The 18530-nt window shown below is 55.5% G+C and overlaps 9 protein-coding genes across 9 annotated transcripts; 6 read left to right on the top strand and 3 right to left on the bottom strand.

Moving 5' to 3' along the window:
* Positions 1-17: 17 nt before the first annotated feature.
* BGZ61DRAFT_476555 (uncharacterized protein) lies at positions 18-515 on the bottom strand (the record flags this gene model as incomplete). Its single annotated transcript, XM_046248812.1, has 1 exon — positions 18-515. The coding sequence occupies one exon, from the start codon at positions 513-515 to the stop codon at positions 18-20; it is 498 nt and encodes a 165-aa protein (XP_046106144.1).
* Positions 516-2691: 2176 nt separating this feature from the next.
* Positions 2692-3539, top strand: BGZ61DRAFT_449114 (uncharacterized protein). Its single transcript, XM_046245559.1, has one exon. It carries the CDS (start codon positions 2821-2823, stop codon positions 3175-3177), a length of 357 nt encoding a protein of 118 aa, XP_046106143.1. The 5' UTR covers positions 2692-2820; the 3' UTR covers positions 3178-3539.
* Positions 3540-5248: 1709 nt separating this feature from the next.
* Positions 5249-9220, top strand: BGZ61DRAFT_349478 (uncharacterized protein; the record flags this gene model as incomplete). The annotated part of the gene is made up of 2 exons (XM_046240152.1): positions 5249-7269; positions 7348-9220. 2 exons carry the CDS (start codon positions 5249-5251, stop codon positions 9218-9220), a joined length of 3894 nt encoding a protein of 1297 aa, XP_046106142.1.
* A 624-nt stretch (positions 9221-9844) lies between these two features.
* BGZ61DRAFT_587233 (FAD dependent oxidoreductase-domain-containing protein) lies at positions 9845-11760 on the top strand. Its single transcript, XM_046256475.1, has 2 exons — positions 9845-10644; positions 10692-11760. Exons 1-2 carry the CDS (start codon positions 10003-10005, stop codon positions 11583-11585), a joined length of 1536 nt encoding a protein of 511 aa, XP_046106141.1. The 5' UTR covers positions 9845-10002; the 3' UTR covers positions 11586-11760.
* Positions 11761-11851: 91 nt separating this feature from the next.
* BGZ61DRAFT_387862 (P-loop containing nucleoside triphosphate hydrolase protein) lies at positions 11852-13148 on the top strand (the record flags this gene model as incomplete). The annotated part of the gene is made up of 7 exons (XM_046242769.1): positions 11852-11962; positions 12016-12293; positions 12340-12367; positions 12413-12448; positions 12497-12616; positions 12667-12843; positions 12894-13148. 7 exons carry the CDS (start codon positions 11852-11854, stop codon positions 13059-13061), a joined length of 918 nt encoding a protein of 305 aa, XP_046106140.1. The 3' UTR covers positions 13062-13148.
* A 406-nt stretch (positions 13149-13554) lies between these two features.
* On the top strand, positions 13555-14731 carry BGZ61DRAFT_417761 (oligosaccharide biosynthesis protein Alg14 like-domain-containing protein). The gene is made up of 2 exons (XM_046243415.1): positions 13555-13960; positions 14007-14731. The coding sequence occupies exons 1-2, from the start codon at positions 13802-13804 to the stop codon at positions 14703-14705; spliced, it is 858 nt and encodes a 285-aa protein (XP_046106139.1). The 5' UTR covers positions 13555-13801; the 3' UTR covers positions 14706-14731.
* Positions 14732-15742, bottom strand: BGZ61DRAFT_449107 (mitochondrial ribosomal protein S25-domain-containing protein). The gene is made up of 3 exons (XM_046245558.1): positions 15642-15742; positions 15203-15592; positions 14732-15154 (listed from the first exon to the last, which is right to left on the bottom strand). Exons 2-3 carry the CDS (start codon positions 15580-15582, stop codon positions 14803-14805), a joined length of 732 nt encoding a protein of 243 aa, XP_046106138.1. The 5' UTR covers positions 15583-15592; positions 15642-15742; the 3' UTR covers positions 14732-14802.
* A 549-nt stretch (positions 15743-16291) lies between these two features.
* On the top strand, positions 16292-17767 carry BGZ61DRAFT_348936 (uncharacterized protein; the record flags this gene model as incomplete). Its single annotated transcript, XM_046240111.1, has 1 exon — positions 16292-17767. The coding sequence occupies one exon, from the start codon at positions 16292-16294 to the stop codon at positions 17765-17767; it is 1476 nt and encodes a 491-aa protein (XP_046106137.1).
* A 149-nt stretch (positions 17768-17916) lies between these two features.
* On the bottom strand, positions 17917-18363 carry BGZ61DRAFT_349571 (uncharacterized protein; the record flags this gene model as incomplete). Its single annotated transcript, XM_046240156.1, has 1 exon — positions 17917-18363. The coding sequence occupies one exon, from the start codon at positions 18361-18363 to the stop codon at positions 17917-17919; it is 447 nt and encodes a 148-aa protein (XP_046106136.1).
* Positions 18364-18530: the final 167 nt, after the last annotated feature.

Here is an 18530-nt window from a genome sequence, read left to right as displayed (position 1 = left end):
ACGGAGGGTCCGGGCGATCAACACATTCCCGCGGACGAGAAGCTTCCGGAATCCCAGTGGCCATGACGAATGCGAGGGAATGGGCAAGGTTCTGGAGATGCCTGGGACGATCTGACCACGAGTATCTGGATATCTCGGAGGGACACCGGCAGAGCCAGGGTGGAACCGTCTTTGTCCAGTCCGGGCCCGGGACGGCATACCTGCGCTGGAGCGGACAGCTGATTAGTCAATCGAGGAGAAGGGCCCACGTAGTATCTGATTGCAATCCTGTTGCTGCTGCGTGCTGCGAGCTCCGTCTCGAATGTCGTCTTGGTCGCGGTCTGATGCCGGTGCTGGCGGACCAGGGTGGCAGCCACGAACGAACCCGTCACCGCGTCACCCCATTGACCGTATCTGTATCCGTAGAGTCGGACGACATTGAGGCCCGTTGAGGAGGGACCGTGGGACATGTGTTTCCCCCTCATCCGGGGATACAATGGCCGATGTCCGGCCAGATAGACGGGGAGATGGACCATGGTCAGACGGTCCGCTCGTCAGCTCGGGGCTAAGGTTCTTAGCCACAGGTGAGAGAAGAGGAATCTAAGTTCTAGATCGAAGATCTCTTTGACACAGCTGTCTCATGCTAATCCGACACTATCCACAGCGGCGGGGTCGTAGTTCTGGATCCAGTGCATTCAGCACACGACCGACTCCTACCGTTGGGGCGGGTTTGGCTTGTACCTGGATCCGGCCGGCGACCCTGCTCAACCATCTTGATGTCTCACTTGTGACGTTGCCCTCGACTCAGATGCGAATTTGATTCCCGTCTGAGGACATTAGACTCGGCAGGGGTTGGCGTTGCTGGCTGGAACTTTAGGTCCTGTATAAGAGGCACGTTGCTCATGGGCGGATCGTCATTGGCCGTTGCGGCTCAGTGGTGATATGCACATCTCCAAGCGGAGGCCGCCACAGCATGCCTGAGGACAGAGACTGTGTCTCGCTAAAAGTCGGGGTAATGGAGTGGCTGCGTCAATTGGACGACATGACCATGGGTCCGACGGCTCAGGGCGTAAACGAGTCTTAATTCCTTGGTTCTGTTGGCTCCATGGACGTCAGGTTTTAGCCTGGGCGTTGATGTTGGTTTTAGCTTGGACGTAGACTGCGGGCTGTGCCGCTTCTGCTTCTTGATGGCCAGGCTCTATTAAACCGAAACGCCCACCCGCTTCATCCGGATAGCCGCGACGGCATGACTGGCAAGGTTGTATAGCAATAGATTTGGCCGGGCCGCCGGGGGAGCCGGAGACAATGATAACTCTTGTCCCCGGGGTGGGTGTAGGGTAGGGGCTTGCGCCTCACTCGAGGCGAAGTGTTGCAGATAGCAAGGTTCCAATTCAACCGCTTCGAGGCTGCAGGATGATGAGCAGCACTGACTGCTTTCCAGCGCCTGCTACTGCAAGCACAAGTGCAGCCGTTAATAAGGGCAGCGTAGGGTTGCGTCTATCGGGTCAATCTTGCAGGGCCGGTCGACACTATAATGGTCTGAACCCGGTCTAGACATGATGCGTGCTGCACTTGCGCTGCTTGTTGCAACCCTGCCTTGCGGCCTCGCTCAGCACATGCATAGAATTGGCATGGCTTCGCATGGCTTCGCATGGCGTGGCGCGGATGGGATGGTATCGATGGCGTCGTTGACGGGATCCGATTAAAACCACCCCCCCTTGAGCGGTCCGTGAACATGCAGGAGGAAAAAGAAAGCATCGCATCACGACCCTTACATTGGTAGTGTTGAGAGAGGGATGCGTCCGTGTAGCGAGATGATGGATGGATGGGTGATGAACTGTGGTCGGATGCTGGCATGGGGCGATCCAACCTAGGTGAGGCGAAATGCTCCATTCGAGGCCAGAGGGGTCGCATCCAGAGTCAAAGAATGGGAGCCATTCAACAACGAGAGAGCAAAAACGTGATTGGTATCCTGACTGTGTCGATGGATGTTGTTTCATGACGGTATGGTGCGCTGGCAATGACGATGACATGGCCTGGGACAGTGACCAAGCCGGGCACTCGGTCAATGATGAAGGATGTGTCGATGAATATCCAAGCCGGTCCAATGGTCGGTCAATGGCCTCATTCTGTGCGCCGCTCAGCCGCTGTGTGTCTGTGCCGGGACTGGAGACGGTCGAAAGCTGGAGCCAATCCGGGTCATGTGCCTTCCCAAGGATGTAAGAGGCAGCTCCGGGAGCACTACGTAGTAGAGAGTGGGCGGCGATTCGATCCCTGGCGTGTAACAAGAGGCAACTCGACATGCGCTCCGCAGGAAAAGCGGTACTGAACCTGTGACTCGCCGCCTTATCACGATGTCATGAAGCCACACTTGGACCGTCACATGACAGTTCATTTTGAGCCCCGATCCCAAACGGTTGGTCTACTAGTTCTGCGCTAGACCGAACTAAGGCACCGTTTGGGATCGTGCATTAAGCCAACAAAGAAGCTGTCAAGTGCAGTGGGGACGGTGCGATAACGGGAATCTCATGGATGGATGGGCCGAGAAGCAGTCGTCAAATGCGTCTCTGTTGAATGGCGCAAACGGCACAGCCCGAACTGGACTAGCTGTTCTTGCATCCATGGGAGCCTGTGAGGCGCTGCAATGTAGTTGTAACTGAAACTGTATGTCTTGTCGCCGTGAGCACTGACGGGATCAGCAAAGCAAAAAGTCTTTAACCAATCACGGCGGTCAATTGCTAAGGAAAATCACCACCCTTTGCCACCCGGACTTTGCCCCCATGACAAGAGCACAAGTGCGAATCACGATGACCCAGAGACAGGGGAAGGGTAAGGTAAGGTATGGGCATTGAAAGGAAATGGGACCGAGATCTCCCTGTTGTTAGGCAGCGGAGGCCCGTACTCGGTGCGACCTGGTGCCCAGAGCCTAGTTCGAAGACTGGGCAGAGCTCCGCTCACGATAGCTGCCGCTCGTTGACAACAAGGGGACGGACGGCGGCGCAGCGTAGCAGAGAGCGGGCCGGACCCAGAGTTGAGCGAGTGCACGACTGTGAGAGGATGGCCAGGGGACTCTCTGATAAGGTCATGCATGGCGGATCTGACGCTTGTTGCCCATGTGGATGTGGGCGGAGTGTCCGAGGGCGGGACTGCACTCTGTGGACGGGGCTGAACGGGGCTGGACGGGACTTTGGATGGTAGGCTCTATGGCGAGCACGCACTTTGACGCGCACAACACACAAGACAAGACAACACAGCATTGCTGCGCTGTGGCTGGCAATCGACAGTATCACAAGCTTCTGATAACTAACAGAGGCCGCGGTAATGGACTGATGCGTGCGTGCGTTGGCATTTACTCACTGATGGTCAGGCGAATGACCATCTAAGACTGACGGGATGAACTGATGCCATGCAAGATGAGATGGTCTTGTCCGGGGCGGGACTGTTGGTGGCAGATGGACAAACCGACTGACGATGACGGATGGCATGGAAAATCGGGGTAGTAAATTAGTGTAGATGCATTTGTTGTGCAATTTAAGACAAACCAACCTAAATCAGACAGCCCTGCTTAACTCAAGCTGTTGTGCGAAGTAGACGACTGGTGAGGCGAGTATCATGCTGGATGATGTGCGTTTCGGCACTGGTGATGACGGCACACCCTTTGCGCTCCCGAATTCGGCGTCGCACGCCTCTCGTACTTAGATATTATCTGGTAATCGAATCTACCATGAATGAATCTACTGGGAATCTACTATCCCCAATTCTCACACCGGCAGGTCCCGGCGGAGGTTTTAGAACATGCCATGTTTCCTCGCCTCAACTCAAAAACGAGACAACAGGACGGACGTCCAAAAACGCCGACACGTGGTGGAGAACCGTGCTTCCTGCAATTGCGCTCTCGCCCAGCTGGCTGAAGCGACCCGACGTCGAGCGCCGACAGTGGCAGCCGGAGATGTTAGTGGGCCCCACCGATTAATTAATCAACTGGAGAGAACCGGGCCAGCTTCGATTGACAGCCTCCATCCAGCGGCCTGGAATCCGCACCCTTGCGCAGCACAGGGCTCCGGCTCGCGTTCGCTCATGGCCACGGGGAGCCACTAACACCCCGCGAAACGCCCCTGTGGTCTAGTGCTCCGCTCCCACTGACGGCCTCCCAGACTCCCATGTCCCAGATCATCCATTCCTCGAGGTTCCAGGCGGTCTGCTCCCAGCAACACGGGCAGTAGTAGCTCAAGCACCCTGCTCCCCGGACGGCAGTGGTTCCAGCCCAACCCAGCCCAGTCCAGCCCAGTGCTTGCTTCGTAGCCCCAGGACAGATAGGCCTTCCGGGGATCCGAATTTGGATCTGCGGGTGGTGGCTCCTCGGTGGCTCGAACAACGACAAAGGCCGTGATGTGCTGTAAGGATGAAGCATGTAGTCAGGATTGCCATCTGCGGTCCGCGGCTCTGGGTACACTCCCCCTGTTCTCCAGGCGACCCCCTCGCTCTCCCCGCGGCTGCACCAGGTTGTGCAGTGCTGGGCGTCTGTGGGCGTCCTGCAACAGTACCCTCCGAAAAATACAAAATACAAAAGTGGAGGGGCAAAAGACCGCCCGGGCCATTTTTCGTTATTTCTACTGGAACCTTTCAGGACCAAGGGACCCAGTGAGATAGGCCAGTAGTGCCCAGCGCCCAGCGCCCAGTGCCCACCGCATCTACGAATCATTCCTCCCACGCCCACAACCCTCGCCGCCTCTCTCTCTCTCTCTCTCGCAACTCTCTTCTCGCCCTCACCCGCATCTTGCCTCTCTCGCTCTCTCGCTCTCTCGCCCTCGTTGCAACGCCCAATGTCCGCCTCATGTCCAGCGTGCATCACGAGTACGAAAATGCCGCACCCGCTGTCCCAGTGAGCTCGCCTTACAGCGGCCGGACAGCGGTGGCAGCGGCTGCGGCTGGTACAACCCCAGACGCAGAGGCAGAACCACCACTGGAAGTACTGGAGGTACTGGAAGTACTGGAAGTGCCACTGGCAGCACCCCGGGGCGAGGCGTCCCAAGACACCCAAGACGCCCAAGACACCCCGGCTGCTGCCAATCCAAATCCCACTCCAAATCCCACTCCCACTCATACTCATCACACTCCCACCTCCGTCACCACTCCCACCACTCCCACCACCACATCTCATTCAGCCAATCCTCCCACCAACGTGCTGTCCCAACCCTTCTCTCCCACATCCGCTTCGTTTGCTGGCTGTCTCCCGACCCCTTCCTCCACCGACAACGTGCCCATACCCATGCCGGTTCCCACGCCGGTCCCATCGCCCACGCATGTCCCCCGTGGTGATGCCAATCCCGGCGACGCCAACAATAAAAAGCCCCGAGGTGCCGGTCCACTGCCGCGGCAGGCTGGACCTTCGTTGCTATCCCAGGCCTTGGCTTCAGCTCGAGGCATTCCGTCCATAACCAACGCTTCTCCTACCACTACCACTGCCACTCCCTCTACCACTCCCGCTCACCTGCCCAACGGCCGATCGAGACAGAATCCCTCGGCGCCCACCGACCCCACCTCCCCGATATCTCCTGCAACGACTACAACCGCCGTGTCCATCGCTCCCGCCCTCCCTTCGCCATCTGACCGAGACATCACAGTCCCTTCCACCCATTCACTCCCTCATGATGTTCCCGCCCAATGCGGCGACCCTCGGCCGCTGACAAGAGCCTCATCCCAACCCATCGACATGGCCGCCTCCACCGCTCTCACAACCACCATGACCACAATGGGCACCCTCGCCTCGCGCGAGGCCGCCAGCGTACCCTCATCTTTCACTCATTCGACCCTCGCCAACTTTCGGGACATGGTTCTCGACAACCGCCACGACTTGGACGTTCCCCGAGGACGACGACCCTCTACTTCTCTCGACATTGACCTTGATAACCCCTACAGCCCCCGATCTCTCACCCACATGACACACCTCGACAACCTGACCCCCAACAAAGCCGACCATGACTTCAAGACCCCCTCGACTTCTGCGCGACAGGATGATGGAGTCAACGGTCATCGGCAGCCTCATTGGGCAAAGGGTCCTCCCCACTGGACGAACAAGGCACCTGAGAAGAAGGAAAAGATATGGTCCATCGGCTCCGGCGAAGGCGACGAGGAAGACGGTTTGGTTGAAAAGTCAGTCGCCGAGGCAATGGCAGGTGTCGAGCCCAGCGCGAGGAGTCGAAAGTCAAGTTACAGCCTCCGATTCTTCAAGGAAGGACTCCCGCCAGAGGAAAAGATTCGTCGCAAGGATTCGAGACATGTGAGCAAGGATAAGCTCTCAACTTTTGCGGAAGAAGTCGGTGAACCCAAGCCTCGAGACCGAAAAGAACCATCCATCGCCAAGCAACCTAACCCAACCCGACTCCAATCTGAAGACGGAACTATTTCGCAGCCCCCCAAGGTGCAATTATCGGCTCTTTCCGTCGTCGAGGAGCCCTCCATGCTCTGCGCATCCCCCAGTGAAGATTACTTCACGTTGTCCGCCAGTGGATCCGCAGGCGACAAGGAGCCGTCGCCGTGGACGCAGGTGCCCATGTCCAAACCCGCTGATGATCAGGAGGTCAAGGCCGTGGGAATTCCAGGACAAGTGGGGCCGACCCCGGTTGTCGATACCAATGCCGATGGCCAGGCCGAAGGAGAGGCTCGACGAAAGTCAGCTGACAGCTCCAGTACCGAGATCGCAGGATCTCATGATGAAGCGGATGCGGACGAATCGGGCGAGGAGAAGATCTCATCTGCCGTTTTCCTGCCCCACCAGGAATTGCGAGAATCTTGCGTCACTGTTGAAAATCATCAGGAGAGGGTCACGGTGCGGTCATCCCAGGCGCGGTCCCCTTCCCAGAGTAAGCAGCATCCGTGGCTTGTCAAGGCCGACGAGCCTGAGCCTGAGATTCAGGAAAAGGATGAAGCTCCATATGGCCTTCATCGCCTCTCATCTCGAGAGAGCCTCGCCTCAAGGCGTGACCTTGTGGCCGACCAATTGGAAGAGTGTGCCCCCATCGAGGATAACTGTGAACTGAGGACCGTTGTCGCGCCCAAGCCGCCCCAGGCTGTGAACCAGTACGAAGACCATGTCCATGACCACCAGCATCATCCCCCGGAGCCCCTAGAGGCCATTGAGCTCATTCCATACAAGCACCAAGTCGGAGGTCACACCACTCTCTGGCGCTTCTCCCGCAGGGCCGTCTGTAAGCAGCTCAACAATAGGGAAAATGAATTTTACGAGACAATCGAAAGTTACCATCGTGATTTGCTCCCCTTTCTCCCTCGGTACGTTGCTCCGTTTCAGGCTTTTCTGGCTTGGACAAAAATTGGTGCTAGTAGCGTACAGGACTAACATGCATTCAGATACATTGGAGTCCTGAACGTTACCTTTCAGAAACAGGCTCGCCGGAAGAGCACTTCCAGAAAGGATGATTCCGCAGCAGCAGAGCGGAAGAAGTTGCAGGAGCAAGCAGCGACGAACCGTCTGGAGGCGGAAAAGAGCGGGCGCAAGATGTCTCACGGCAGGGTCATCAGCCAATCCCTGGCCAACACCAACATCCCCATCCCGACGGTGACTTTTGACGACAACAAGCATATCCTTCCTCGAAATTTGCTCCAGCCAACCCCGCTTCCAGAATCGTTCCGACGCCGAAGCATCTCCGCGATCAAGGTCTCAAGCCCTCCCAAATCGGGGGTCCAGATCCGGCCCCCAATGGAAGACCGGCCCAACAGCTGGGGTGCAACCACGGTCAACAAGCGGCTGCGCAACGAGGTGTTTAACGATGCCTTTCTCAAGGAACCTGTTGAGATTCATCGACATCGTCGACCGCACCAGAGATCGATTCCACGGCCCACGCTGCAGCGGCTCCTCCGATCCACCAACTCTGACCCTAGTCTGCTCAGTGGACGTGACTCGACCTTTGGTGATGGAGATGAGATAAATGACAGCCGACCGAGGAAGCCCGCTCACGAATACACACCTAGTGAGCTTGAATCCGACCTGGACTGTGTGCAGTCTGAGCCTGAGAGGCCCGAACCCGACGAAGTCAAGGATGTAACCGGAACGAGTGCCCCTGAACCCGAAACCTTCGCTGTCAACCCCTTGTCGGCAAAGAAGAAGCGAAGGTACTCAGCTGGTGGACTCCGACGGAAGCCTCAGGATGTGCGAGAATCGAGGGGCGACCTAAAGTATTTTGAGGAAGCCGATGGCGCCGGTTACAAAGGCGACGACGAGGACCTCCAGGTTGAATCGAATGACTATGCCGACACAAACGGCCACGATACCCCGAGCACTAATGGTGAGAATGGCGCTGAGAATGGCACCGAACTAGAGCCTGCGGACTCTGCCTATAGTTCCGCCGTTACGTCTGCCATGCCAAGCCCCTCTTCCGAATTCAAAAAGATCCCTCGTCCGATCAACCCGAAGGAAGCCAAGATGCAACGAGACCGCATTGAATATTTCCTACTCTTAGAGGACCTAACGTCGGGAATGAAGAGGCCATGCATGATGGATTTGAAGATGGGCACCCGACAGTATGGAGTGGAGGCCGCCCCGAAGAAGCAAAAGTCGCAGCGTGAAAAGTGCCGAACAACGACTTCGGCCGAGCTGGGAGTGCGAATCTGCGGCCTTCAAGTTTGGAACGCCAAGAAGGAGACGTACGACTTTCAGGACAAGTACTATGGCCGGAAGCTGAAGGCCGGCAATGAATTCCAGGGGGCACTGCAAAAGTTTCTTTATGACGGTGTTGACTTGCACAGCGTACTCCGACACATCCCTGTGGTGCTCAAGAAACTCGGCCAGCTGGAGGAGATTGTGCGCGGCCTACGTGGCTACCGCTTTTACGCGGCGAGCCTACTCATGTTCTACGATGGCGATACATCGGAGGACGCGACAGACTACGAAACAATGTACGATTCGACAACGGACTTTGCGACGGATACAGAAGAAACGTCACGGAAAAAGAAGAAGAACAAGCGAGAGATTGATTTCAAGATTGCCGACTTTGCGAACAGCGTGACGCCCCTGGACAGGGTCGAAGACAAACCGTGTCCGCCGCAACACCCGAATCAGCCGGATGGCGGGTTCCTCAAAGGCCTGCGCAGCCTGAAGAGGTACTTTCTCCAGATTCAGCGAGACGTGAGGGAAGAGCTGGGACTCGACCCTCGCAGGCGATTTTCCACAGCTGTCGACTACCCTGAGGATATTGACGATGACGAGGGCATGATCAGCGTATGATCTAACTCAATCGGAGGTGTACGGTCTGTTACCACCCTTCTTTTCTACGAAGATACTTTACACTGTTTGTTTTACTGCTACGGATTGTTTTTGTTCTTCTTTCTTTATGTCTCTTTTCTACACTTTACGGGCTGTCTATCCGGAGTTCAAAGGAGCTCCTCCTTGCAGGAGCGAGCCAAAAAGGGCCAAACGTATTCGGATATGCGCGTCTTATGACATTTTGTTTCCAAAAACATACCCTGCATCGATTTAGGCGTAAGCAACGGAAGGAGATGTGTTCGGATGGGCTGGATGGAGTTTTTGTCTTTTCAAAACCTTTCTTTCGCGTTGATTCTTTGCCCTTTGAGGGCTGGCCAAGTTTGACGGGAAGTGTTGACTTTGTTGCTTGCTGGTGTTTGTCTAATAGCAGGCGGCCGGTGGTACGGAATCAGAATGATGTTTATTTATGGCTACGGAGGTGGGATGGTTATCGGTTGGGGGGACCGGAAGGAATCTAGAGTGTTAGAAAAAATGCGACTAGAAGGGTTTTTGATCCTAGATTCGTGTCTCATTGTGTGATGTTATCCGTGGAATACGAGATGAGGGGTTGACATGATAATCCGGTGTTAGCGCTACGGTACATATGTCGGCTCATGCATTATCTTGTAGCCATCTGTGCATGTAATCAACACCCCTCATAACTTGGATCAGTAAATAACTACCCCGATTCGTACCTCACGATACTCGACACATGGTCCATTATCCATCGGTAACAGCCAGTCAATTCGATCACTCCAATCACCATGGGTTCCGTCCTATCCACCATCCAAGGCACCATCTTCACCGTGTCGTCCATCATCAGGACCCTCTCGAGCCTCAATACGCAGTTCTCGTCGCTCCTCAGCAGGGCCACTTCTCCGCCTGGTCTCCCGGTGCCAAATCCAACGTCTTCATATTGGCTCGACGACCCACCGTTCCCCGCGCTGTGCCACATCCAGGGTGAGCTGCCAGAAGAGGCAGATGTCGTCATTATCGGGAGTGGAATCGCTGGTGCCTCTGTGGCCAAGACCCTTCTTGAGCTTTCTGGCCAGGATAAGGCCCCGTTAAATGTAGTCGTCTGCGAGGCGAGGCAGCTGTGCAGCGGCGCGACGGGGCGCAATGGCGGGCATATCAAGAGCACGCCCTACGAGGTGTTCTCAGCGTTCAAGTCCAAGTTTGGTCCTCGGCGGGCGAGGGAATTGGTTAGGTTTCAGATGAGACACTTGCCGACGCTGTTGGAGGTCGGGGCGGCGGTGCCGGTGGGTGAGGTGCGAGAGGTGCGGACGGTGGATTTGTTCATCGAGCAAAAGGACCTTGATAAGGCGAGGTGCGATGTTGAAAAGTTGAAGGAGTGGGTTCCGGAGGTCGAGTGTCAGGTCTGGGATGCTGAGGGCGCGAGAGAGGAGGTAAGAGTCTACGAGGCGAGGTTCCAACGTGATGCTAATTGCTCTAGTTTGGTGTCAACAAGTCCATCGCCGGGGCGGTATCGTATCAGGCTGGGGCTCTCTGGCCATATCGACTTGTTACTGGGGTGTGGAACGACTTGCTCCAACGGTTTCCAAGCCTGACTATCAGCACGCACACCGCAGTTGAAGCTGTTGACCACGCTCCGTCCTCCTCTTATCCCTACTCTGTCAAGACGTCTCGTGGCACCATCAAAGCTCGGCATGTCATTCATAGTACCAATGCTTTTGCGCCCCAGCTCATTCCCTCCTTACGAGGCACTCTCACTGGTGCCCTCGCACATATGTCGGCGCAGCGCCCGGGGGCGGCATTCCCAGCATCACACGGCCAGCTCTCGTGGTCCATCGTCTACAGCCCAGGGTTCGACTACGTCACTCAGCGCCCAGATGGCGAAGACGGCACCCCGGGAGACCTGATGATAGGCGGAGGTTTCTTCCGAAGCTGCGAGCAGGCGCTGGACCAGATAGGCGTGTGGGACGACTCGCGGATGGATGCACTGCCGGGGATGCACATCCGGGGCGTGATGCCGACGACGTTTGAGCCGCGGTGGGGGGAGGGCAGTGTGGTGAAGAAGGCTTGGACGGGGATATTGGGCTTCACGGGGGATCTGATGCCCTTTGTCGGCCGAGTCCCGGGGTCCGTTACACAGGAGGGCTCTGGAGAATGGATCGCAGCGGGCTTCAACGGCGAGGGAATGGTATGGGCGTGGCTTTCCGGGACGGCTTTGGCGGTCATGGTGCTGGGAAAGGAGGATGAAGAGCTCGATAAGGGGGCTGGACGGCCGGGTGGGAAGTTGACTGAGTGGTTTCCACAGGAGGAGTTGAAGGTTGATCGGGAGAGGTTGAAGAGAGCGGCTTTGCAGCACCTGGCTGATGGCATTTGATTACGATTCTGATTTAGCGGTTGAGTCTGGTGATAGATGGCCTTTTGCACCAGGACAGAAACTCGTTGGTGGGCAGCTGTCAGCCACTTACAGCCGTGGTGATTCATCCCCGTCAGCTGGCAGCCAGTCTGTTGACGCGGTCTCTACTCGCCTTGAATAAACAAACCGACCTCCCCATTTTTCTCTTTACAAACCACCTCGCCTATTGTTCTGCACCTTGAATAGCATTGTTCTTCGCCCTCAACCACACCGGCCCCCACTGCACCATGGCTCTCGAAGGCCGCATCGACATGTGGCGCACCCGCGTGCCCAGCCGTCTTGACCGCGAGGACCCTTTTGAGGGCGATGGCTTTGAATCACGCCCTGCGACGCGCCTGGTGAGTCCCCTCTGTGTTTGGCTTGACTGAATCACGCTGACGAGTTACCACAGACGTTCCGCGAGCCAGACCAGCCAGTCCGTCGTCCGTCCACACGCCTCAGCTTCCTCCGCTCCGCTACGCCACTCTTTGGGCGATCATCTACGTCTTCTAGTAGGGATTCTGCCTCAACCTTTGGGCGAAAGGTCGATGGTAGACGAAGGGGTCTGTTAGCGCTGTTCAGTCGTAAACGGAAACAATGCTTGACCCCAGAGCCTATTCCCAAGGAACCGGTCCGGCTGAACTATCTCTTTGTCGGGGGCAGCTGTTCCGGGCAGACTTCTTTGCTTTTGTGAGTATGGGAATTCCAGTTGGATATCTCAGCTAACATGCGATAGTCGTGCTCGATATGGATACTTTCCAGATGTAAGTTTTCAGGGCATCACTTGACTGCACACGCTCATAGACCAGACTCGCGCTTTCACTCGACCGCTGTATGAGACGTACGTTACCGACCGCGTTTGTGACGGCCAGCCATTTCGCATCGAGATGTAGGACACCTCGGGCGCTCCAGACCTCACCACCGTCGAGCGCTTGGCATACATGAGTTGGGACGCTGTTTTTCTATGCTTTGACATTTCTGACCGGGTTTCCATGTACATCATGATCCAATGGGTAATTTGTTTTCGTCCGAAGCCTCTGAAGATTCATACTGACTGTATTAGTGGAAACATGCATCCAACAACGGATTTGCTCAACCAGGGATTTCCCAGCCTCTATACCTCCTAGGCATGAAGAAAGATCTTCGTGACCAGTGCTTCTTAATGGACCACCGAGAGGTTCGTGGCAACGAGTCTCCCGGCTTTTTCGAGTTTCCATCCTGCTGCGTGTGTCCCTCAGAGGTATGACTAACCTACTTACTTATTCACATCGAGCTAGCTGACGATGGTAGGGGAACTTTCATGCGTCACGAATTGGTGCTTGCTATCTTGAGTGCTCTGCTGCCACGGGAGAGGGCATGGAGGCGGTGTTTGATGAGGCTGCGAGAGAGGCGACAGGACAGATGGGAGGAGACGAAGAGGTTGAGGATGTGGTACCAAAGAAGAGACGATTCTTCTGACATGACACTGTTTGATCGAGGGGGAGATGTTGTTGCCAATCGTAACTTGTAAAGGACAGGTGTGAGAGTCTCAAGTCTGGTTAGAGATTATTGTATAACAATCCGGGTGCCCTAATTAAGCTAATCTCAACCTCTTAGTTACACGTCTTGAAACTTAGGCCAAGTGAGGATTACTGATTTAAAGCTAAAGACACATCATTTCCGTATCGACTCAGTAAATTGGCCCTGAATTCGTCCCCCGATTATTTCTTTCAGGTTTCTTTATACCTAATGATTTAGGAAATCTAAGCATTATTTGGTTTGTCTTTAGTCCACAAAAACAGGACCAATTTATCGAACCGATAAGTACGGTATGTGGCTGAGGATAAACGCGGTATTGTCGAAGCAATCTCCAGGGTAAGCTTAAGCCGCATTACCCATCAGATTCGGCTGCATGACGTGGTCCGTGCTCAGACTCAACTCACCACCGACCTGGTGGTTCATTCAATCACGACGGATTCTTTTTGAGATTCCCAACTTGGACAAGAGCCCAATACCCATTCGCTGTGCGCCTAGCGCTATTCAATATGCGGCTCGTATAAAGACAATACCATGCCATGTGTTATTCTTCCGGCCTCAAATCTTTGGTGCCCTCGTAGCAACCTGTGTAACGAACACCTGTCCTGGAGGATATAAGCCGTCCTCCATTTTCAGCAATCGACACACCTACAACCTTCACAGCATTTTGACACCTACACAGAATGCCGCTGAACCAACCTGGCACTGGCTTGGCTATTTTGGCCAAGCCTCTGGTTAACAGCATCGTCATCGGCATCATCTCTCTGCGGGTATTCCCATCCTGGACTTCCCTCATTTTGGCCTATCTCTTGCTGCTCATCGGCCTCGGCATCTTCATGACGGTAAGGACCCTCAGTCAAAGGACGAAAAACCTTCTAACTTGTGTAGACTCGCCACATCCAGATGGTCAGACGTCGCATTGAAAAGGTCGCAAAGCATGGGCGTAAGGTCGCACGCGACCCGTCCTTGGACTACTACCTCTTCGTCCTCGGTTCCGGCGGCCACACCAAGGAAATGCTCATGATGATGGACGACGGCTTCTGCAAGTTTGAAAACTTCCACCGCCGCTACCTCATCTCCAGCAACGACCGCATGTCGAAGAACCACTGCGAAGACTACGAAGCCGAGCTCAAGGCGCTCTGCGAAGCAAAGGGGGAGGACCCGGGTACCTGGGACAGCTGCATCGTTACTCGCGCGCGCGGCGTCCATCAACCGCTCTGGTCCACACCTTCGACGGCCCTGCTTAGCATCCTCGACATCTTCCCCGTGCTCTGGACACCGCCGGTCAGCAAGGTCGGAAATAGACTCTGTTACCCCACGCACATCTTCTCCAACGGCCCTGCGACGGGCTTCTTCGTTGGCCTGGCTGTCCACCTTCTCAAAATGTTCTACTACGTGCCCGAGGATTACATGCAATTCGTCTACATTGAGTCTTGGGCACGCATTTCGACCCTCAGCCTGACGGGAAAGCTCTTTCACTACACAGGCCTGGCCGACATCTTCCTCGTGCAGCACGAAGAGGTGGCGGCCAAGTACAACGTCGACAACGCTGGCGAGATGGTCTTCAACTCCCGACGACCAGAATAACGACAAGGGACGATGGAAATGGAACATGGGGGTTCTGTTACATAGGTAGTTTTTACAGAGTGTGTACATGAGGGCCTCTTCCCTCTAAAATGCAAGCTCATGCTTTCGCCTCCGCGACAGCGGCCTCTGGCGCAGCTTCTACCTCCACCTCGACGTCTTCTTCCTCTCCAAAGCTCTCAACTTCAGAATTGCGTAGCGCCTCTTGCTTCTCCGTCTCCTTGCCGGCCCAGACCTTCCAGTTCTCAAACTCGCGGTCCTCCAGGTGGTGGGCGACGTCGATACGGGTCTTGCCAAAGTAGGCACCCACGTGGCGAGCCTCCTCGACGGCTACACGCTTCTCGATCTCCTCCTCTTGTCGGATGCGGTAGAACTCGCGGCGGGTCACGTCGTAGGCCTTGCGCTTGGTCATCTTCTCGTTGTTCATGAGCCACATCTGGCGTTGTACGACACTACGTCAAGGTTAGCGGCTGGCGTGATTCCTGTCCCAAGCGACTTGCCATTCTCCCGTCAGAGGGATGCCCTGCTGTTGCAGACCCTTGCTCCAATCGCATCGCTGGTAATCCTTTCCGTCCAACTCAAGAATGATACGAGGCCTGGCGAGCTCCCAAGGGTGATCTTTGTAGAATGTGTTCCGTAGCGAGTCCTCGAGGTAGGCTATGCGTTGCGGGCGGAAGAGGTTCTTGGGCTTCTTGGCTTTGGGGTTGGTTGCCCATCGGTGCGGAGAGAGGGTTCGGACGAGGGACTCGGCGGGAGGCACGGAGGTCATAATATTAAACCATGGTGGTGGGTTTGATGCTGAGCTTCCGAGGACTCGGTGGCTGAGCTCCTCTTTGACGGTCTGGTAGACCTTTGCGGGTCTGATTTGTCGCCCGCCCATGGCCAATATGCTAGTTATTCGGTCAGCGAATTGAGCCTCAAAATTGTCTGCCGACGTACTGCTTGTCAATTGGCGCTGTGAGGTTGGTGGCTCTGTTGTTGCGATCACTTGGTGTCGCTGTAGCGGAAATTTTGGAGGTCGGCGAATCGTAAGGCCGGCCGGGAAGCGGGAGCGGGAGCACGGAGCTTGGCGCGAATGCTCCCCGGTTTGTTGGTAAAAATCCATCTTGGAAGAGTCCCACTGCGTCAAGCGTCAAGCGTCAAGCCTCACTCGCGCAAGCCCAGCTCCAACTTCTCCTCCCTCTCTTTTCCGGTGCACTTGTGCAACAGCCACGGCACAGCGTTGTGACGGGGCCCTGCACCATGAGGACGAGCCCATGAAAATCTCCAGTCGAGTGGACGGCTCCGTCTGTGCGGTGCTCGCGAATCGACCGTCGGCGGGCTTCGCAGTCACGACTGTGAGGAGGAGCCTCTGCACCGCAAGGAATGTCGCCAAGGATACGCAAAGAACCAAGCCTTCGAGCAGTTCTTTCTGCGCAAGGAGCTCACAATGGCTACTCTCGACCTTTATTCCGACCCACGACCCCCGCCGGGCAATTCCTCTTCAACGACGTCGACATGCCTCGAGCACCTACAGCACCGCAGCCGCTGCGACCAAGCCTCCGTTCCAGACCCCGAGCCTTCCGCCGATGCAGACTCCCCAACACCTCATGTCATTTGTCCGTCAGGAGGATGCGACTTCAGCAGAGGAACACCTCGAGTTCTACCGGGATCCGTATCGTTCGGGTTATGCCCAGTCCGACGGCCCAAAGCTCCAAGTGTCTGACAAGAAGCGGGATATCCAATATCCATCCAAGGAAGAGACTATTAAGGTTAACGAAGACACGAAACAATTGATCGCCAAGTTGTGTTCGGCCATTTCATACAGGCTGCGACATCCGAACCGAGCGAACCTGGAACTGATATACAAACTCTACATGCAATTGCCCGAGCCGAGGATGCTATATCTCACATGGCAATGGCGAGACAGGTTACTCAAGGTCATGGGGATGCCGCCAAAACGAGATTCCGAATCAATGCTGCGGTACTTTGCACTGATTGCCGACGTCAAGAATGCGGGATTGACCCTCCGACGGACGCACTGGAACTTTGCCTTGGCCTTTGCCACAAAGTACGCAGCCCGCGTTACATCGGCCGAGATGGAGTCGGCGCTGCGGATTTGGAGAGAGATGGAGCGAGGGGCCAATATCAAAGGCAACGACGTGACGTTTAACGTGCTGTTTGACGTTGCGTCCAAAGCTGGAAACTTTACGCTCGCCGACATGATTTATAAAGAGATGGAGAACCGTGGGATTCTGTACAACCGATACCACCATGTCAGTCTCATACACTATTTTGGATTGAAGTTGGATTCCTCAGGGATCCGGGCTGCATACAGGGACCTGGTTTTCGCGGGCGAGATGGTTGACACGGTTGTTCTCAACTGTGTGATTTCAGGGCTTCTCAGGTGCGGCGAAGAGTCAGCAGCCGAAGAGACTTACGAACGGATGAAGAACGCTCACGCAATGGCCGCGTCCATGCCCGAGAGGAACTATATGATGGGTCGAGTTATCACCAAGGTGTTGATGATGTTTACGAGGATCGGCAAGATTCACCCGGAGCTGCAAAGGAACCTGCAGAAGAACGTCCAACTAGCGCCGAATATCCACACATACAAGCTGTTTGTCGAGCACTATGCCATCCGAATGGGTGATCTGGCCAAGGTGGCTCAGTACCTGGACGAGATGAAGTTTCTCAAGATTACGATCCACCCCACCATCTTCCTGGCGCTCTTCAAAGGGTTTTACTCTCACGGAGGGTTCTCGAGCTCGGAGTGGAGCGAGCAACGACTCGAGGGAGTTTTGATGGCGCTTTACCAGGCCAAGGACGAGGGCGCCAGGGGTTTCCGGATCGAACGGTGGCTTGTCATTTGGGCCTTGCGAGCAGTGAAGAAGTGCTCTTCTAATGAGGCTGTCGTTCGCACGTTTGATGCCATGGCTGCGCGATGGGATATTCCGCCTGACCGGGATGTTTTTATGCATTCTCTGCTGGAAAACATTACCAATGGGAGAGACATGATGTCATCCATAGGTAATTGGGAGGGGCCGGCACATCAGAGATATAAAAAGGACGGGAGTCGATTATGATGTATCAAAATCTGTACCACTGTACATTACGCAATATAGAGAACAATACCCTGGGGCCCGATGAATCTGAGCATCCGACACCACTACATTACTGTACAACGATAGCATTGCTAATTAGCGTCTCAATGTAAGTCACTGGAGGATATTAATCATGGCGAAACGTTCATCAACAAATGAGATTGAGGACAAGGATCGAAGGTGACCGAGTGATGTCTATTCGGGTATGTACACAACAATCCACCAACCGAGCTCCGGGATCTGCCAATTGACAAGCGCCAGGCCCAAACCGCGAACCGCGAATTTAGGTGGGCTTGTAGGTCTGCCAGACTGCATAGCACGTCAGTTTTTGCCTCGAGTCGGGGAGCAGCTCTGCTGGACGGAAACCACGCACCGGAGATACCGAAGGGAGCGAAGAAACCGGCACCCATAAAGGTCCAGAAACCAACGCCGAACCACTTGCTGCGGGGGTTGAAGGGGATGTTGCTGTAGGCGCCCTCGGGGTAGTGGTAAGGCGAGGACAGACGAGCGCGGGTGGAGTGGAAGCCTCGGCGGGCGACCAGCGAAGTGGTGGTGCGGGTAGCGGCGCGGGACAGCATCTAGAGGGTCAATTAGGTCTGCTCGACGGGGAGGAGGCTCAATGGAGCTGCAGCGGGTGTAGAACGCACCTTGAGCGCGTGGAGTGGCGATTGGGATGCGACAGAGGTGAGCTTGCAGAGTCAACTTCGTGGTCAGACCCGAGGTTGAGATGGGTGGTCTGAGGTCG

This window comes from Ilyonectria robusta (assembly GCF_021365365.1).
Source record: "Ilyonectria robusta strain PMI_751 chromosome Unknown BGZ61scaffold_7, whole genome shotgun sequence".
Classification (NCBI taxonomy): domain Eukaryota; kingdom Fungi; phylum Ascomycota; class Sordariomycetes; order Hypocreales; family Nectriaceae; genus Ilyonectria; species Ilyonectria robusta.
Note: the sequence above shows the minus strand (reverse complement) of the source record. Positions and strands in the feature narration are given on the sequence as shown.